Source organism: Astatotilapia calliptera, chromosome 3 (assembly GCF_900246225.1).
Source record: "Astatotilapia calliptera chromosome 3, fAstCal1.2, whole genome shotgun sequence".
Taxonomy (NCBI): Eukaryota; Metazoa; Chordata; class Actinopteri; order Cichliformes; family Cichlidae; genus Astatotilapia; species Astatotilapia calliptera.
In genome coordinates this window covers 5,511,052-5,529,910 of record NC_039304.1, presented here as the reverse complement: position 1 = coordinate 5,529,910, position 18,859 = coordinate 5,511,052, and the positions used below count along the sequence as shown (strand labels likewise).

Sequence of the window (18,859 nt, the reverse complement as noted above, 5' to 3'; positions counted from 1 at the left end):
CAACATACAACAAACCTACAGAAATACAGCAAGCGTTATATATCTATGCATTGTAATTTCCATAAAACTGTGTGAAAAGTTAACTGGTCTTTTTAAGACTTCATTTTCAATAATCTGTTGACAGTTTTTTTTTTTAATTTACACCCAAAAGGATAACACTCATGAAGAGGCCAATGAATATAATATAATATAATATAATATAATATAATATAATATAATATAATATAATATAATATAATATAATATAATATAATATAATATAATATAATACAGTATATGTAAGTGGCTGTCCTTGGGACACAAATAAAATTCATATTTGTGAACTTTATCTGCTTTAGATCACAAGACACTGGTTATAACACTGCGTGTAACACTTATATTTTTGCCTAAGTAACCAGTAACCAAGTGACAGTAAAAGTGTGCAAAGTGCTCAATGAAGCATCCAGTGGGGAACGTGCTTGTGCTCTAATCTACTCGAAATGCTTTCATGATAAATCTAATTTATCATGAAAGCATTTATCCTCTGGACACTGTGAATACAAAGGTTTAGTCCCATAAAGTCTTTGGTAATGAATCTTGATCTAATATGGTGTTTGTCCTAATTGTGAGAGAGGTCAGCAGACCACTAAACTTATAATGAAATCACGCAAAGAGAACCATAAATCCAAAAATGGGAAATTTCATGCTGGTCGTCCAGATATCTGACTTGGCTGAGACAAAGACTAACAAATATTGTCAGAATCCAATACGATGGTTGCCACAAAGCCAAAGGTCACATTCCTTTGTTACTGAAAAGTTCACGTTTGGAGGTACAAGGGTTTCACCTGACAATCTCAATATGACTGGCATATATTTATGCCAGAGCTCTACATAAAATATGCAGGACCTCAGAGACGTGCATGGTGAGGGGCCATTCTAAATTCATATCAGGAACCAAACCACTGGAAGACCCTGACAGGATTCCAATGTGGGTTACCAGGGCAACACGAACAGGAACGTTCGACCATGACAGCTGAGCTGCAGAAGATGTTGAGAGGAGCACAAAACAACAGGGGAACGAAGCAGAAAAGAAAGTCCTCTGTTTACAGGGACAAATCTGGAAAAACAATGAGCACATGCTGAGAATATTTTTGCACCGTAACAAAGGGCTGAAAATTTGAATGTTCAAGCAGACGAGGGGCTTTCTTGTGTCCTGCAGTTTGCCAACTAGCTGTTTTGGCAGCCGCTCTGGTAACCAGTATCCCTCTGATCCATTGCATGTACAAATATACAAGTAAACACACATCTTTAATAACTTTAAAGTCTTTGAAGGTTTCCAGCCAGAAAACAAGTTAAAGAGCATACAGGAAAAGAGAATAATTGTATAACAATGCACCTTACATACAGAGCAAGCAGTCTGTGAGCACTGACGCCAGCAGCCTCAGAATAGCCTCCAACTCAAAGGTGATTCGATGCTTTTATTTAGCTCCTGGGCAACCAGCATCTGCCTGGTGTCACTGAACACTTAATTAGACAGTAACACTACAGTAGCATGCTGCCTCATGTACTTTTCCAAGGTCTTGTTAGCAAGTTAACCATAGCATTGAACTGGCAAACACTACCTACCGCCAAGTGGCAAAGAGCAGCCATGTGCCAACACTGATGAAGGCTTCGGATAAATATCTTATTGAACAATGAGCTTGATGGTCTGCTGTGCTTTTATTTTTCAGATAATTAACTTGCACTTGTAGTCTGTGTTAATTGTGCCAATAGATATATGCACATCGTGCTTCAAACTCAGGACTATTACCATCTCTGCAGTGTTAGATAGCCAGATTAGATTTAAGTGATGTGGTCGTGAGTAGCTAAACCTGACACTGGTTTAAGTTACATATTTATGCTGGTATGTTTTTGACTTCAACCACTTAAATGGTTATAATATTCAGAAAGTAACAAAAAGGCAAGTTTACTTAGAATGTTTGCCTTATCATGTATTTTCACTTAGTATAAAGATCTTTATTTCACCAATATAAAGATCTCCACTGGCACCAAGAGTAATGAAGCACCTCAGTCAACTTCTGAAGGGAATTCTGAAAAATTATAATCTTACTCCTTCACTGTGATTAATGGATTTGGTCACAATAGCAATCTATTTTCATGATAAAGAACATAAATCATCAAAATGTCAACTGTCATGTTGTAGATGGAATTAGTATGAAACAATAATAGTGTAGTCACAGACAATTCCCGTGTTTTGCATGCTGGAATATAGCTGGATATCCCAAAGAAATTCTGGTCATAATCCACTGAGAAAATATTGAACTAACATTATTATTCTGCAAAAGTGGCTTAGACTTTTTGTAATTCAAAATATAGCTTTTGGAACATTTAATATTTTAAAGCAGTCCTGGGATGACATAAGATGACAGAGATATATCGTCCAAACCCTTACAGTAGCATTATGCACAGCAAGCATGACAATGAAGCCCGGAGCCATTCAATACTGTGGAGTGACACTGTGACATGCTTAGATGTGTCCTGAAGGCCTTGCTGGTTGGCAAGCGTGTTGTGGTGATAGTGCACTTTATAATTTGGAGACAGTGTGCGATTCATTTTAAACAGAGATAGAGGAGAAGTGAGCAAACAGCTCTGATGATTTACAGTCTGGGGTTTGGAGTATCTTTTTAAGCAGGACCAATGAGGACAGACAAGATAAATGACGAGAAAGGCTCTCCTCACATGTGCAAACAATTTTCCACCGCAGAACGACCAGGGGCCAAATAACCTGTCTGTTCAGTATGTGAAGCATGAACAAATGCCTTTCACATTAAGTCAGGACCCAAGAGACCCAAATGTGTGTGCGCACGTGCATGTTAAGAATATGGCCACGTATTGTTACAGCTTGGACGTGTGTGTGTCCATGTGTACACACCTGCATGAGCCATGATTTTGCATGCAAATAAAGGAAAGCAACCTTATTATGAAACCGGCTCCCTCTAAATACTCTATTTAAATTCAACCAATATGATGTTTAGATAAGACGTATGCAGCAGACAGATAATCCCCAGACCCAACTGACTGAAATGATGCATGCAATCTGAAGATGGTGTAAGCAAGGTATCCAATGGGGATGGTGTATTAAAGGTGGTATTACCTACAATTCTGTAATATGCAACGCAAAGACAACAGTTAATGTGGACGATAACATTGACATTAATACTATCAATTGAGGAATAGACTGAAAATGGTGAAAAGAAGGATGAGTATACTTAGGTAGTTATTCTATGTGCAATGACAAGGAGCATAACAGAGGTAAGTGGAAACAGCTATTCACTGCTATGAGCTTCTCACTTTGGGGAGCTGTGCATCACTTAGACTTAACTTTGACTCCTGATCTAGAGCCATCTTTAGGTTGACATTAGGACTTTTGGTTGTGCTACTACATATTCGCTACGGTTGCCGGTTCAATTCCAGCCAGAGGTACAAATCCCCCTTTGGGTTTGCTTTGGGAAGGGCATCTGGTGTAGAACTGTGCCAATTCAAACATGCAGCGCCAACTGCTGTGGGACCCTTGTGACAAGGAAGCAGCTGAAAATAGCTTTTAGTCATGCTACTGAAAGTGGTACATCAGCTTTGGGCAGAGGAATGTAAAATGTAATTAAATAGATTGTGACAGATTTCCACTCAGTCACTTTGAGTCAATATCTGACCGATATTCTATATAAGAAATTATTTGGTTGCACCCCTAGTTAGTAATGTGGTTTGCATCCAAATTCAGTGTTGGGACGGTTACTTTTAAAATGCATTCCACTACAGATGCCCCAACTACATTCATGTAGTTGGAGCATCTGTAGTGGAATGCATTTTAAAAGTAACCTGCTCTGTGCTTTATTACTATTACTGAAGGTTACTCGCCATACCAATACCAACTAGATTTTTAAATCTTAATATAAAACGAGTAACAGGAGGAGGGTGGACATTAGGTAAGGCTGCACTTTTTGCAGCGATCTCGTATAGCAAACTATTCTGCGCGTATATAAAACAGATCCGCGGCTCCGAACCGTAGTAAAGGGATCTCTGGCTAATAAGTTGGGTTCCGTGTCATGCTTGTAGCCGAAAACTGCCTATTGCCTTCATATTAAATCATTTGTAAAAAATATTTTTTCATGTCATTATGCGTTAGAGCCTCGGCGTGGAATTACCAAAAATAGAAAGAGCATAGCCTAACATACGAAACAGGAAAAGACCACCGTGTAATCAATTTATTTCAACAAAGTAACTGTATTCTGAATACCAACTTTTTAAATAGTGGAATTAAATGGAATACAGTTACTCATATTTTGTATCTTAAATACATAAAGCTGGTACATGCATTCCATTACTCCCCAACATTGTCCAAATTGTTCCATACGTACATTGTGGACAGCTTTCCAGTCAGTCACAGATTAGCATAGAGAAACCGACAACCATTTAAACTTAAGAGCAACTTCGAATCACCAGTTTACCTAACCCTACTAACTGCAAGCTGTGGGAGGAAGCTGGGGTACCAATGTATACAGGGGAGTGCAGGCAAAGCCCACATAGTCCACCCAGGACAAATGGCGGAATTGAACCTACAAGTTTATTGCTACAAATCAACAGTGCTAATCACTGCATGACCATGCTGCCCAACATTCAGCATACAACAAAAAATATATAAATTCTGCTTTACTCCAAAATGTGGCCTTAGGATTAGGGTTAGGTTTAAAGACAGAGTGAGCAGGAGTTTTCAGACCACAGTGGTCTTCAAAGTGGTCTTCTCTCCTGAGCCTGGTTCTGCTGGAGGTTTCTTCCTGGTAAAAGGGAGTTTTTCCTTCCCACTGTTGCCAAAGTGCTGTCTCATAGGGGGTCACATGATTGTTGGAGTTTTTTTCTTTATGTATTATTGTAGGGTCTACCTTACAATATAAAATGCCTTGAGGCGACTGTTGTTGTGATTTGTATAAATTTAAAAAAAATCAACAACAGCACACATAGGCTTGCAAATTTAAAAGCAGTGTGACTGACATGCCAATGTTATTGCCACAAAACAATCAATCCACAAAAAATGTATAGAGAAACTCCACTAAATATTGAGGGCTGTTTCCCAGCCAGTACAGATCCGCACATCAGGGACACACATGTAGACATTAATGCTTCACATCACCACAGAGAGGACCTAGAAATAAAGGGAGAGAAATAAACACAGAATTCCCCCAGGCTAGTCGACAAGTCAAGGAGAGAGATCCGAGGGAGAGAATCACAAGGAGAGTGCTTTCAATAACGGAGGTTTCCATCATTCAGAAGTCTGGTATAACCACTCCATCCAAAGTGACTCCATTTCAGAGCTTCCCTAAACCTGCATTCTTTTAATAATCCGCAGGGAGCAGATCCTCTGGCTTCTAGAAGAACTTCAGTTGTATAAAATTCAGATACCTTAACCTATGACTCAGGCAAACACTTTCCTGATGTATCTGTGATCTTTATTGTTAGTCTGAAGTCTTATTGGTTAAAACATAATATTAATTTAGTACATTTTTCAACTTGATCAACATCATGAGTTAAATGCTGTCTCATTTTCAGTTTATGGAAGAACTAAAGCAATTTAATGGACTATACATCATTAGTAGTGTCATATAGCAATCACTCCATGTCCAATATAATAGTAATATAATAGTGAGATATGTGAATATACTTTTCTTTGAACATTTCTCTGAATATGAGCAGTATTTGGGAAAAACACAATCAGTCACTGGGTAAATAAATGTATGTGGTGCCATTGCAAATAATTTGGTGAGTTCTCTTATATACTTGAAAGGGGAGAGTTTTCTTATCATTAATAACAACTTGATTTCCATGAAAAGCAATTAAGAATTTCATCACAATGGTTACTTTAGCAGCAGGAGCAGGTTTAAATAGTGAATTTTAACATTGAGAAATAACTCAATGTTAGTGCAGATAAAAGAATTCAATCAACCTGAAAGAGTGCGATATAACAAGCCTGCTGCTTTGTTTTCTCTTTCATACAGTTGGGTCCATAAATAGTTGGACAGTGAACTTTTTGAACTTTTTTTTTATCTTGGTTCTGTACATTAGCACTATGAATTTTAAATGAAACAACTCAGATGCAGATGAAGTGAAGACTTTAAGCTTTAATTTAGTAGGCTGAACTAAAAAAAAAGAGGAACTCCCAAACCCTTCCTCCAATTTGAATGTGGGCGATCGTGGCTCAAGAGTTGGCAGTTTGTCTTGTAATCGGAAGGTTGCCAGTTCGAGCTCGGGATCGGACAGTCTCAGGTGTTGTGTCCTTGGGCAAGATACTTCACCCGTTACCTACTGGTGGTGGTCAGAGGGCCCGGCGGCGCCAGTGTCCGGCAGCCTCACCCCTCTCAGTGCGCCCCAGGGTGGCTGTGGCTACAATGTAGCTTGCAATCACCAGTGTGTGAATGGGTGAATGACTGAATGTAGTGTGAAGCGCTTTGGAGTCCTTAGGGACTAAGTAAAGCGCTATACAAGTACAGGCCGTTTACCATATCCTCAAATGAAAGCTCGCATTTTACACATTATATCCAAGTCCGTTATATAACTATAATTGGAATACGTGTATGTGTCAGTAAACAGGTAAAAAACTACACTTGTACACTGTATTTACTTAATGAGAGATGCAGACATATAATACACTGGATAATCAGCTAAGTAGTACTGGTTAATTTATTTCTTTATTTTGGTATTATTTTATCTTCTCAGTCTTTTGTGGTTCATGAATATTTTCAAGGAGCTGTGACCTTTAACATGTTCTGTTTTGGATTATTAAATACCAATTAGGTAGAACTTGGACTGAAAATAATTTTTACTGCTTCACTGATTCTGTCTGGATCTAAATTCCACCTCTTCTCACTGCTCTGTTGTTCTAAAGCAGCCTCTCTCACACACATATAACTGTGTTCTCTGTTCTTCAAAGACACCTCTGGAGGTAGCCTGAGGGAAGGCTCTTTTATGCTTTAAGCCATCAATTGACCAATCAAGGATTGCCCAAGAAAAGTGACAGTTGCCACGGGGACAGAAGAGAGTACACAGAGCAAACTATTTTTAATGACAGCACTTTTACTATAAAGGTACCTGAATAAGTCTAAAAAACACTTTGTAGTCTGGCCAGAAGTTGACGGGGCCCAGAACAGCATATACACATTACATGCAATAATTAGCCTGAATAACTAAAGGAAGGCGTGCATGTTATCCTTTTTTTAACTGCTAGGTGGTCTCTATTACATCTCTGACAAGCCATCATCAAGACCGATGCGACATCTGAAGTCTTCTGCACTCCTGACCCTTTCATCAAGGAATTACATTTGGAACATCAAAGATGCAAAAATGACATCATGAAACATGAAGAGAGGCAGAAATTCCTTTTTCCCTTCCATCAATCTGCTTGCTGTTCATAAATGTCAGCCTTAGGGAAATTGAATGGCACCATTTTTCTGTGTTTATTAGGCTGGGATGAACTCAGTCTCATCGACCTTTCAGAGTACATACCCACACCAAGTTAATTGAAGATAAGTCAAACTTGGAGTTCCAATGGCTGGCAGAGTCTGAGCGCTAAGATCCCCGAGGATACATTGCCTCGATTAAAAGAAAAGAAGAAGAAGAAGAGATGAAGACAGGAAGTTCATTGCAAGATAGGCTTGAGTCCACTGGGAGAATGTCAATTTTTTATTACTTAAATGCCCCGTCTTAAATGCCAAAGTAGTATAATCCCACAAGTCATTACTGATTTGTGGCGAGTTGCTCTCAATAGTGATTTTGGGCTGTTTGTTTGAGCACATTCATTATTTCAAACCAGACTCTGATCTCAAACGGAAATTAAGAACTATATTTACTAAAGAATCAGTAAAATGTAATGTTGTCTGAATAAATTAATTAATTTTTGCTTTGATTTGTTGTGTTATTGATTTTAGGAAAAAAAGATAAAAAAAAAGATATATTAATTATCTTATATATATTATTTATCAGGGCTTTGATAATCTTGTCAAAAGAGTGACATCTAGCTGCTTTAATGCCACCATTAAGTTAAGCTAATTAGTGCTAAAATTCCCAATGAAATCAAGCCTAGCGTGTTAGTTCATCCTTTCCAATTAGAATAAAACCATCAAAAGCAGATCTCACAAGCACGTACCATTAGAATTTTTAAAGAAACCATTTAAAACCAACCATTTTCAACCTGCTAAAAGAAAAGAACAGAAAAACATCATTGCAGGCTGAATTTAGCCAACCACTGCAACTGGAAAAACCCATATGGAAGCTTAAGGCTTAGACTTGGTTTCCACAAGTAATCCTTTAGAAAAGTTAAAAAACAACAACAACAACAACACAGCTGGAGACAAAGTATAGATTAAACTACTTAAAAATTTAGAACACTTGCATTCAAATCATGATTCCATCTCTCTCCCGCAGCAAACACCAGTATACTGTGCTTTCAAGAGCTCTAGCTACTGGCACTGACCTTAAATTCTACTTGCATTTCTACCCACCAACAAGCAGAGCTGCCTGCATCACTTTAAATTCTCCTTAGCCTCCATAATCCTACATTTGTTACATTATGTTATTTAGCAATCAATTTGTTATGAAAGTTCAGGAAATTCCTCCTTCACATTATTTTTCCACCCCCAGGAGTGGTTACAGCTACTTCTAGGGACACATTTAATGTGATAGTCTGACAAAAAGGCTCTCATTCCAAGTGATGTCCCCACCAGACACCATTTTCCACCTCCCCACCCAGCCTCTGTCAATATACATCACAAAGACTACTCTTGTTTAGTGTAGCTGCTGTGATTAAAGTGAAGGCTAAGAAAAAACACAGTATGTTCTTAGAATAGCTGTATCATACTTCGGGCTGTTTCACCCACAACACAGATAATCTAAAAAATATGTCTATGTAGGCTATGGGTTTTGCTATTTTGACCCCTCTGACAGCATTTAATAATGCTGTCAGAGGGATCTATATCATATATATGCCACAAATGTCTGAAATCTGTCCTACATGTGCTTTATTTAAACGGCAGTGGCTGTGAAGGTGTAAAAAAGTTGCCTAGACCAAGACATCCATTTTCGTTTAAGCCAAACTGGGTTCCAAACCACAAATAAACAAGGCACTGCAAAATTCATGAATAAAAGGCTCCATCAATATTTCAGTCATGGCTTCATGTAACTAAATTAAGTACCCAGCTGTCTGTTTAGCGCGCACCCCTTGTCTCCACACTGGCTCCGTGCTCTCGGTGCGTCCTTGGACTTCCTAATGTCATGGTACACAATGGCACAGGAGGTTGTAATTCAAATTGGGGTCAGGGGACCCGGGGCACTAAGTGAACATTAAACCGCCTCCCATCCGGTTGGCCTCTGCCCCAAATTAAAATGAGCCATTTCTTCTTTTTACTTCAATTACGTTGCGTACGAAAAAAGGGGGTTCATAGTAAGGAATCCGGTAATAATACGTTCCATTATGAATGTTTGACTTTCTCTGAGCAGAATAAACAGACAATAACAAGATGTTCGTGACCCTGAGCCACCCCCACCCCCTGCACGAAGCCATTAAAAAGTCCCGATGTTTCAACAAAGCCCGGAGCCTTTAAACCTCCACGGCGCCTCCAGGTGGACCACCTGGGTGCATAAAAACCACACCGTGCCTCTTCTCCCTGAGAGGCGCGCAGTGTGCGTCTGCAGCAGCCGCAGCAGCAGCCTACTGCGAGAACAATAACTTGTTTTTAGTGATGTGCGCTGACGCTGGAGTGACGGATGGTGGAAGGTGACAAAGAAAGGGCTATAGGGATGGTGCATGAACCAGTGGCTCGAGACGGGACAGGATGAGGAGAGAGGCTACTTACGCTGCTGTTCTCTCCTGTCCAGTGGACCATCGCCTGGTTGTGGGTCGCATCCCCTTTGAGCACGAACGAGCTGCTGAGCAGGGACATTTGTTTATCCCAGGACAGGGCTCTTCTGAAGCGGGGTGTGCTCCCCGCCCCGACTGCTTTCTGGCCCGGCAGGAAGCCTCTTTCTCCGCCGTTCAAGTCAAACGTGCGATCCTCCCAGCCTCGCCGGTTTAAAGCCACGCTGCCACAGCGCACGGGTCCCGGTAGTGCCATCCAGGCCGAGACGGTCAACAGAAAGACGCAGAGGTACGCAGCAGCTGAACCCGGTTCTTCGGGACGGAGAGGTGCCATGCTTTACGCCGTACTAGCGCCCGTAACGCGGAGACTGATGAAGAGACTGCTGATGCTTGTGGGAGATAGATAGGTGTATACTGTAAACCGAGGAAGAGAGAGTGAGGGAGGGATAGAGGGAGGGGAACTGGAGCGAAGTCAGACAGTGAGAACAACGTGGACGAGTCTCGGTGCCAAGTACGAACCACAGGACGATGCAGCGGTGCCATCTGCTGTCCTGCAGCTGTACTGAGCTCGCATCACTCCATCCATCTAAATAAAGAGTTCCAACATGACGGCAGCACTGCCTAAAATCACTGCCGTTATTTTTAACAACATTGTGTGTTTCTTGTTGGTTTCAAACTGAATTCGACCGTGATCAGTGTCACAGTGATCCACAACTGACGTAGTGGTGCAGTGGTTTAGTCTTCGCGACCTTCGTATGCTTATCTGCTGATGTCAGGGCATAGACTGATAATCAGCAACTCCTGATGGTCACTTAGTAACATGCTTAACCACTGTTGAGTCTATAGCTTTCTTGTTCGGGTGGGAAATATGCTGAAAATACATTTATGTATTAAACTTACACACACACTGACATTTTCTGAGTTAGATTTAGTTGCTTATTGCTTATCTGTTTTATTCTATTTGTTATATTTATGAGTACCATGGACATGTTTAGTAACTTTGTGTCAGATAAAGTGAGGGTTGAATGAGTTGGTCATACATTCTAATTTATATTTATTTCTTTAACTTATCTTTTTCTTTAATTTAACTGATAGAAACAATAAAATGACCTTAAAAAAAGCATGCGTGACATCAGTCCCTCTGTGTATTGGTTGCCAGCTGGCCAAAGGGTCAGAGTTCACATTTGATCTCACAAAGTAATAGCTCCACTCCCTGCGTCTGTTCTCGTATCCAATTACACTTGGAGGCAGAATTAAACTATGACTCGGTGGTTTTGTAGTATTTGGGGTTATATGTAAACAAGAGTTCACCTTTACTTTCAGATTACATGTTTTTCTAATATAGCAGGTATTATTTTTGCTCATATTAGAGATAAATCCATAAAAACACTGTACAAAATCAAAAAGCTTAACATGTTTTTATTAGTCTCAGGGTTTGCTTATAAAACTGAAGGGTTTAACTATGGTAACCTTAGTAACTGCCATTTCAGTGCGGATTGATGTAATGCGGAAAACATGGAACATTTTGAGAGTGATTATAGTTCCATGAGAATTACCGTCCCAATTTCTTTACAAAACTGTGGGCCTATAAAACCCTGGGTCTACTGGTTTGCGGCTCTAGGTATATAAAAATGAAACTCCATTGAATATCAGTTTTGCCTGTGGATTTCTTCCTTCAAATCAGGCTTTCCATGATCAAAAGGGGCGTTCACCTGTAATTGTAAAGCATCCAATATGAATCCTTGCTATTTAAAAATATCTGTCATTTGTCAAAGTCTCTTTCATATGATAGATGCCACAAGGAGGGAAAGTCCAGTTTGCGCCCAGAATTACAAAGTGGGAACAAGAACTCAATTTTAACAGTAAAAGGCCTAATCAGAAAGATGCTAAAGGAGGGGAAGTCATCTTCTGTGACTGGTTGTGGGGTGCGTGGAAAGACAAGAAAGAAAAGGAGAGCATAGAGACAGCAGGAACAATAAATATGATTATATTACAAAAACAAAAAAAAAGTTCAATAAGTAGCGATAATTAGAGGGAATTTAATGTGATTTATTGATGTACAGAATTCAGTTTGAAGTTTTTGGCAATTAGACTCCGATGGCCCATCACAGCAGAACAGAATCCCAGCGGTGATTGGAATTAGAACAAGACTCCCTGGAGTCTAGATGCTGGTGATAGAGATGACGATGGAAGTTTGAATGGAGCCTGAGTGACCAGTGAGAGATGGTAATGGGGAAGAGGTGGATTGCACGAAGGCAACTGCAAGGGAGAGTGACAAATGTGCAGTGAGATTTAAAGGTCTAGATTGGACTAGACCCGTGATGTCACTATCAGCTTGACAGCATGGGAAAGTACAAGTGATGTAAAGCTTAGATTAGCCACCAACATTAGCCACCTTATTGCTCGTCTATCCCAGTTTGTATGTTTCTGTGTGTGCATGTGTATCTGAGTATGTTGGTTATTGTGTAGCAGCGGGACTCAGTTAAGATTTCCCAACTTTTGGTTCTGGATACTTGCTGGCAATCATGTACCTGTGTTGATCTTGTTAAGAGCCGCAACTTAGGGGAGTGGCTGAGCTTCAGTCAGTGCTGGATTGTTGAAGGACTACTGTCAGTGTAAATATGGTTGTGGTATTAATTTATGGTACTGCATGTGTACAGGAACATGTAGCGAGAGTGGAGAGAAAATTGTAAATACTGAGTAAGCTGAAGTGGAAAGCAGCCTTCAGAATCAGAATCAGAATCAGAATACTTTATTGATCCCTGGGGGAAATTATTTTTTGTTACAGTGCTCCATTTTAAACCAACATTAAGACAAGACAGACAATACGCTAACTAAGAATAGTACAATATATACATATATATACATACATACATACATACATAAGTCACTTATAAATAAATATTTGGAAAAGAAACATGTGTAGTTGTAGCAGCAAACAGTGTGTTAAGTGGATGCGTTGTACAGGGAGAGGAATCACTTGCACCTGGGATTGGGATCTTGTGGACCTTTTCACGGTACTGAAGGATTCCTGCGCTTGGGTCCCTGCTTTGCCTCACAGCAATTCTGACACTTTACTTTCTTTAAGAACAGACCTTTAACATTTTTAGGTTTTATTGTTACACACAGAATTGATTTGCTTTATATAAGCTTTCCTACACAATTTAACAAATATTCACTTTATACATAATCATTACACATTTCATGTCCTTTCCATTGCTTTGTTAATAAGCAATAATCTTATATTTACAGTCGTATGAAAGAAAGTTTTCCCAGAACTCTGTGCAGTCCTGTGAAAAACTAGCTACAGGCTGCTTCCACACTGGAAGTTGTTGCTGCTTCCATAGGAATTGAGATGGTGAATAGCAGCCAAGTGCTGTTAATGAAATGCGCTTGATTAACTGATCATCAGCAAGTGTGATAATCTCTATAAAGGAGCAGGTTTTTTTGGCAGGTTGCTGGCCTGGTGCATTTGGGTGCATGTTAATGCCACAGTGTTCCCAATCAGAGAATTTGCAAAAATCCCAAATTGTAAGAGACTGGTAGAGTCACACAGCTCTACTTCCTGGCTGCGGCTCAGAAGGTAGAGCAGGTCACCTACTAATTGGAAGGCTGGCGGTTTGATCCCCATCTGCTGTGGTCCGCATTGGACAAGCATAGAAAAAAATGCTTGTGTGAATGAGGCAAGTTGTAAAAGTGCACTTTTAAGAGTAGAAAAGCATTATATAAGAACCAGTCTGTTTACCCTTTACAAAAATAATTACTTTGAGTTAATACTGCTGGTGGGTCAACAAGCTAATGAATTTTGGGCTTTAGTTACAACTATAAATATAGTTATAGTTGGTGTCATGTATCATGTATGGTTTGCATACATGATATAAATCTGTATAAGCATTCTTGCTTATTCAGATGTTTTATCTGTAATTGTGTTTTCATGTTTGTAAGATGTCTAGCAATATATTGTTCTTACCAGAGACTCAGGGATGTTTAGATTTAGGAGGAAACAGACAAGATTATGTTTACCGGGGGCAACTGTGGTTGCATAAAGGATTTCTGCATGTGCAGAATTCAGGAGGGAAACTGGCTTCGTGTTCTTCTGGTGGATCACCGGCATCAAGTTTTATATACGGTCTTTCTCTCTGGAATTTGAATTTTCTTAGATATTTCTCAGATGTGCTGGTGTACTCTCACAGTCCAGTGACATGAATGTTAAAATATTTTAGTGGTTCTCTACAGATTTTTAGGCACATTCCAGTTAAGAAGCCAAAAACAGTTCATGCTACACCCCATAACTTTTGTCAAATCAATTCAACTTTGTTAATATAAGCTCGAAATCTCAACAACAGTCATCTCAGTTTTATTTGACCTCATCACTTCATTTTTCACCACGTTCTCTGCACTGTAGTGGACATGTGGACGCTGCACTGAGGCTCACTGGGTTAATCTGTGGTTCTGAACAGTTCTTAAACTGGTTGTTTTGCTACGACTCGCAGCTTGTCATGGTTCAACCTGACTCTCACCCAGTGTCAGCTTGGTTAGACATAAGCATCACCAAAAAGATACTGAAAAACAAACAAGGTATTTCAAAGATCTAACACCAGTCAATCACAAGGCTTAATTTTTGTAAACCATACCTTGTTGTTCTTTTTGTAAGGTATAAAAGATCCAATGAGCAAATCACTTTTTCTATAGTTTTGAAGATTTACATATACAGGAGACCCCAAAAAGAATGTGATGTGATACCTTAAGAGTCTGATCATAAATAAGATAGTCACATCAGTGTAAACATACTTGATATGAGCTCTGTCTTTTAAACATCTGCAAAATCATATAGAAATTTCAAACAGCATCTCTGTGACCTCTTAGCAAACTCAGTTTGGTAAATATTTCACGGCCTTCGTTGATAGTTGTCTGTGGCATCTCTGTGTGTATGTGATCACAGATGAGGAGTATGGATTAGTGAGGCAGGTCTTGCATCATTTGAGCACAGAGACAGCTCAAGGGGAGGAGAACCTTGGACTGCAGAAGCCCAGCTTGTTAGCATGCTCCTGAGCTGCTCCTGAATGTAGCTTTGTTCATCATGAAATTTTCATGGATAATTGGATGTTATGAAGATTAATGTGCTTTAGTTTCACAGGGCTGCAGGAGAACTTTGAAAGACTTTGACACTCAACACCTTCCAGGGGATGTCTCTGGCCTTTTTAGGAGATACGTGATATGGTCTTACCTTGATAACTCAGCTTGATGCACTAGGTCCTTTCACTCACATCATGGCAATTTGAGCCAGCGGTTCGACAGCGTCTGCATTGTGCTGTGCTCTCCACATGCCCCGGAGGATCTGCAGTCTAACTTCATTGTAATTTATTGCAATTAAGGAAGGCACAGAAGCAAAACTAATTGTACATTTCACTCTCATTACTAACATTTCCTTCTGTTCACTGTAGACTGTAATATATTTAATCATAAATCAACCAGAAAAACATTCCACATATGAGGCTCCTTGGAGTAAAATCTCGTGTGTTTCAAATTATGTTTGGGAGTTAAAGAGGTTAGGAGGAAATGCGGGAGAAAATATTAGATGTAAGGATGAAAAATGCTTTCTCTTGAATTTAGTTTTTCTTTACTGATTGTGCATTCTCCGGCACATCACAACTGTTTAAATTCTGTCTACGTGTATTTTAAATTGAAGGAGTTTTTATTTGAACACATTTCAAGGTCTCTTTTGAAATTTTGTGGGTGAAAAAAGATTTATATTTTATGAAAATATTGGCAGTGCTGCAAACTTTTTGGTATTCTTGGGAAAATTTTGCTTCTATTCAAAAAGTTTAACAGAGTTTTTTTCTCCATTTATAATTGCAAAAAGTTTCATATTGTTTTACAAAAAAATCAAAATGTTGCTCCTTTTATTTATCACAATTTCAATCATTGTGTTGCATGATTATATACAACCAGAATGTTCCTCCCATAAAGGTGTTTGTTTGAAAAACAAAATGAAATGAAAAAAGTTTCACTGTCCATCAACTACTTGAAAATAAATCACTTTAAACTTCTATTTAATCTTCTTGGTATTTTCCACATTCTGTTATATTGTTTTAATAGTGGATATGGATCAAAGGCTACTTGGGTTTAAGTATGTCACTGCCCATGTGTTTTCATCACATATAAACAGTGTTGGGACTAACTAGGTTATTATTGTAGTAACGAGCACGGTAACTAGTTATTATGCCAAAATCAGGAACGTGTTAATAGTTACTGGGATTTAGATAGGGTCGTTATTTGTTACTTTGTGTGGTGGCTATCACGGAGCTTCCACAGATTCATTACATTAGCAAGTGGTGGAGGCCAGCAGGTGGATGAGGGAAAGGGGAGGCAGGAGGAGCAGAGACCCGAGGCGGCCGCCGGTCCGAGTGTCAGGTGAACTGAACTTCAGGTAAGAAGTTATGACCTGCAGTCTATCTGGGTCAGATATGAATCAAGTTTAGGGGTAGTTTATTTTCGTTATACTATAGCTATAGCTAGCATGACGGAGTTTTTATACAGCTGGGTGGGTGCTATGATGTTACTGATGTTGAACTTTATTTTGTTCATAAGGTTAATTATTAGAGTTGCCAACCGTCCCCTAAAAAACGGAATCGTCTCGTATTTAGAGAAAATATTACGCGTTTCGTATTGAGGTGAAAAGAAACACATTTTGTCCCGGACTTCAGCTACAATGAAAAAGGCACAAAGCTGGAGTTATTCTGTGTCTTTGCAGCACAGCTGCCTCTTCTTCTTTCATTCTCCCCTCTCCCTCTCCTGTTTCTACTTCAATCATGAAACTGATCAATGATCAGCTGATCGGCTTTTCTCTCTTGTTTGTTTATCGCTCACTTTGCGCCAGAAAGAGGAAATCAGTGGATGTCGCGCTAAATGACAGCAGCACGTTTAAGCTTGATCAGCTGTTGTTAGAATTTATTTAATATTACTTTCTAGTATCAGCTGATGTTTGCTGGAACCACAGCTGTAAACTTGCTGGTCATGATATGGTTTGGTTATCTGGTGAGAGGGAAACATGAAGATGAAACCAGGAGATGTCCTTACTGAACCATCAGAGCTGAAAAGGTGATGGAGAAACAGGTTTACCTTTTAGGTGACATGAATGAGTTGAAGGGAAGTTATGAACTGTTTCTGAGAGACAAATAACACCAGGATCCTTTTTTACATAGCTGACAGCTGGTAACTGTGCAGGAGCGGATCTAGCAAAGTGTTGCCAGGGGGGCATGTAGGGCATTAATGGGGAAAGGGAGGCACAAGGAAATACTTTTCTTTCTTATTCTCATTTAAAATGTCTAGCTTTTTAAAAAAATAATTATCTGAATCTTAAAACAAACAATTGATAGATTGATACATTGATACCACGAAAACTGTTTACATCACTGTCACAACAGCTTTTGTTTTCATTCAAAGGCTTTATGATTTTTCCTATAATGGTGCAAAAATGGTGCCGATTTTCTGTCCCAGTCCAGCCCTGTAAGCAGCTCATCTGCAGTCTGGTGTTACCTACATCTTCCTATTCAGAAGGCAGAATTTCTGAGTTCTGAGTACAATCGAAAGCACCACGACTGCAGTTTTTGTGTTGGATGTAAAAAGCGCACGTGACGCTGTGACGTAGGCTAGAATCATGCGGCGATCAACGACGATCCAGGCGTGGGATTTCTCTCGTGGAAATATGCACATTATCTTTTCCTTTCTATTGGTAGGTGGCACAGTGCACTTGTGGCAAGTAAGCAAGCAAGAAGACTGGCAAAGTTATGGAAGCAACACATTAACAAGAGAATTCTGAGTAAAACCAAAGTTACTTTCCCTAGTAACTAGTTGCTTTGAAAGTAACGAGTAACTTGAAGTAACTGAGTTACTTTTGATAGAACTAGTAATGTAACTAAGTTACTAATTTAAAGTAACTTACCCAACACTGCATATAAAAACAGCCAAGCTTCACAAAAACATGGATACGCAAAAGGCAGTTTTGAATTTGAGAATGAATTCTTGAAAAATAATGAAACCTAGCCAATTATCATATTCAGCACACTGCTCCTTCAGTGCTAATCACAATAGCCCGTGTGTTGACTATTTATTTGTTGGTAAGAGAACAGAAGGTCAACATTTTGTAAGCTATGAATAGGGTATTAATAGCATGATCATAAGTTTCACAGATCGCTGAGCAACCTGGAGAAAGAGTGAGCTACATGAGGATGCTCTTTGTGGACTACAGCTCAGTTCAACACCTTAATCACAATGACAATTTGGTGGTAATCCTCACCAGCAAACTGGCCACCTTCAGATCCTCCCTGCCACCTGCTCCTGGATCAAAGGCTTCCTCGCTAAGCGGTCTCAACCAGTCTGACTTGCTAACTGAACATCCTTAAAACAAAAGAACTCATAATGGTTTTCAGGAGACACAGACAGGTCCACTCTCTTCTCATTACTGGGTGAAATCTGTCTCCATCTTCAGGTTTCTGGGCACCCACATCTCCACGTGTGGACCCACAACACCAACACCCAGGTAAAGAAGGCCCAACAGCTGCACTTCCTCCATGCCCTGAGGAAGAATAACGTGAACCAGAAGCTGCTGCTCACCTTCTACTGCTCCTCAGTGGAGAGCGTGCTCCCCTACTGCCTGGGTATTTGGTACACAGGGGCCACGACTGAGAACAGGAAGGCTGTGCCCAAAAAAATAATTGGCTGCCCTCTGCCACCCCTGGAGGCCACCGTCAGCTCCTCCTGTCTCAGGGAAACCAAGGCCATCACAGGTGACCTTGCACCCTGCCCACCTGTTTGACCCGCTGCTCTCTGGTCAGTGTATCAGGTCATTCAGGTCTCACACCTCCAGACTCACAAACAGCTTCTTCCCCTGGTCCATTCAAACTGTCAACAAACACTATCAACCCACACCCCACCCCTGCCCACCCACCTCACCAATCTGAGCCATGGTCTGAGTAACCC

The 18,859-nt window shown here is 39.9% G+C and overlaps 1 protein-coding gene across 5 annotated transcripts in view; it reads right to left on the bottom strand.

The window, feature by feature from the left end:
• sorcs2 (sortilin-related VPS10 domain containing receptor 2) overlaps positions 1 to 10,745 on the bottom strand; it is a 367,598-nt gene extending 356,853 nt beyond the window's left edge. For all 5 annotated transcript variants that reach the window (XM_026160567.1, XM_026160560.1, XM_026160578.1 and 2 more), the window contains exon 1: positions 9,876 to 10,745. In XM_026160567.1, the coding sequence (XP_026016352.1) occupies positions 9,876 to 10,211 (336 nt within the window). In that variant the 5' untranslated portion in view covers positions 10,212 to 10,745. The remainder of the gene's footprint in view (positions 1 to 9,875) is intronic.
• Between the last annotated feature and the right edge of the window lie 8,114 nt (positions 10,746 to 18,859).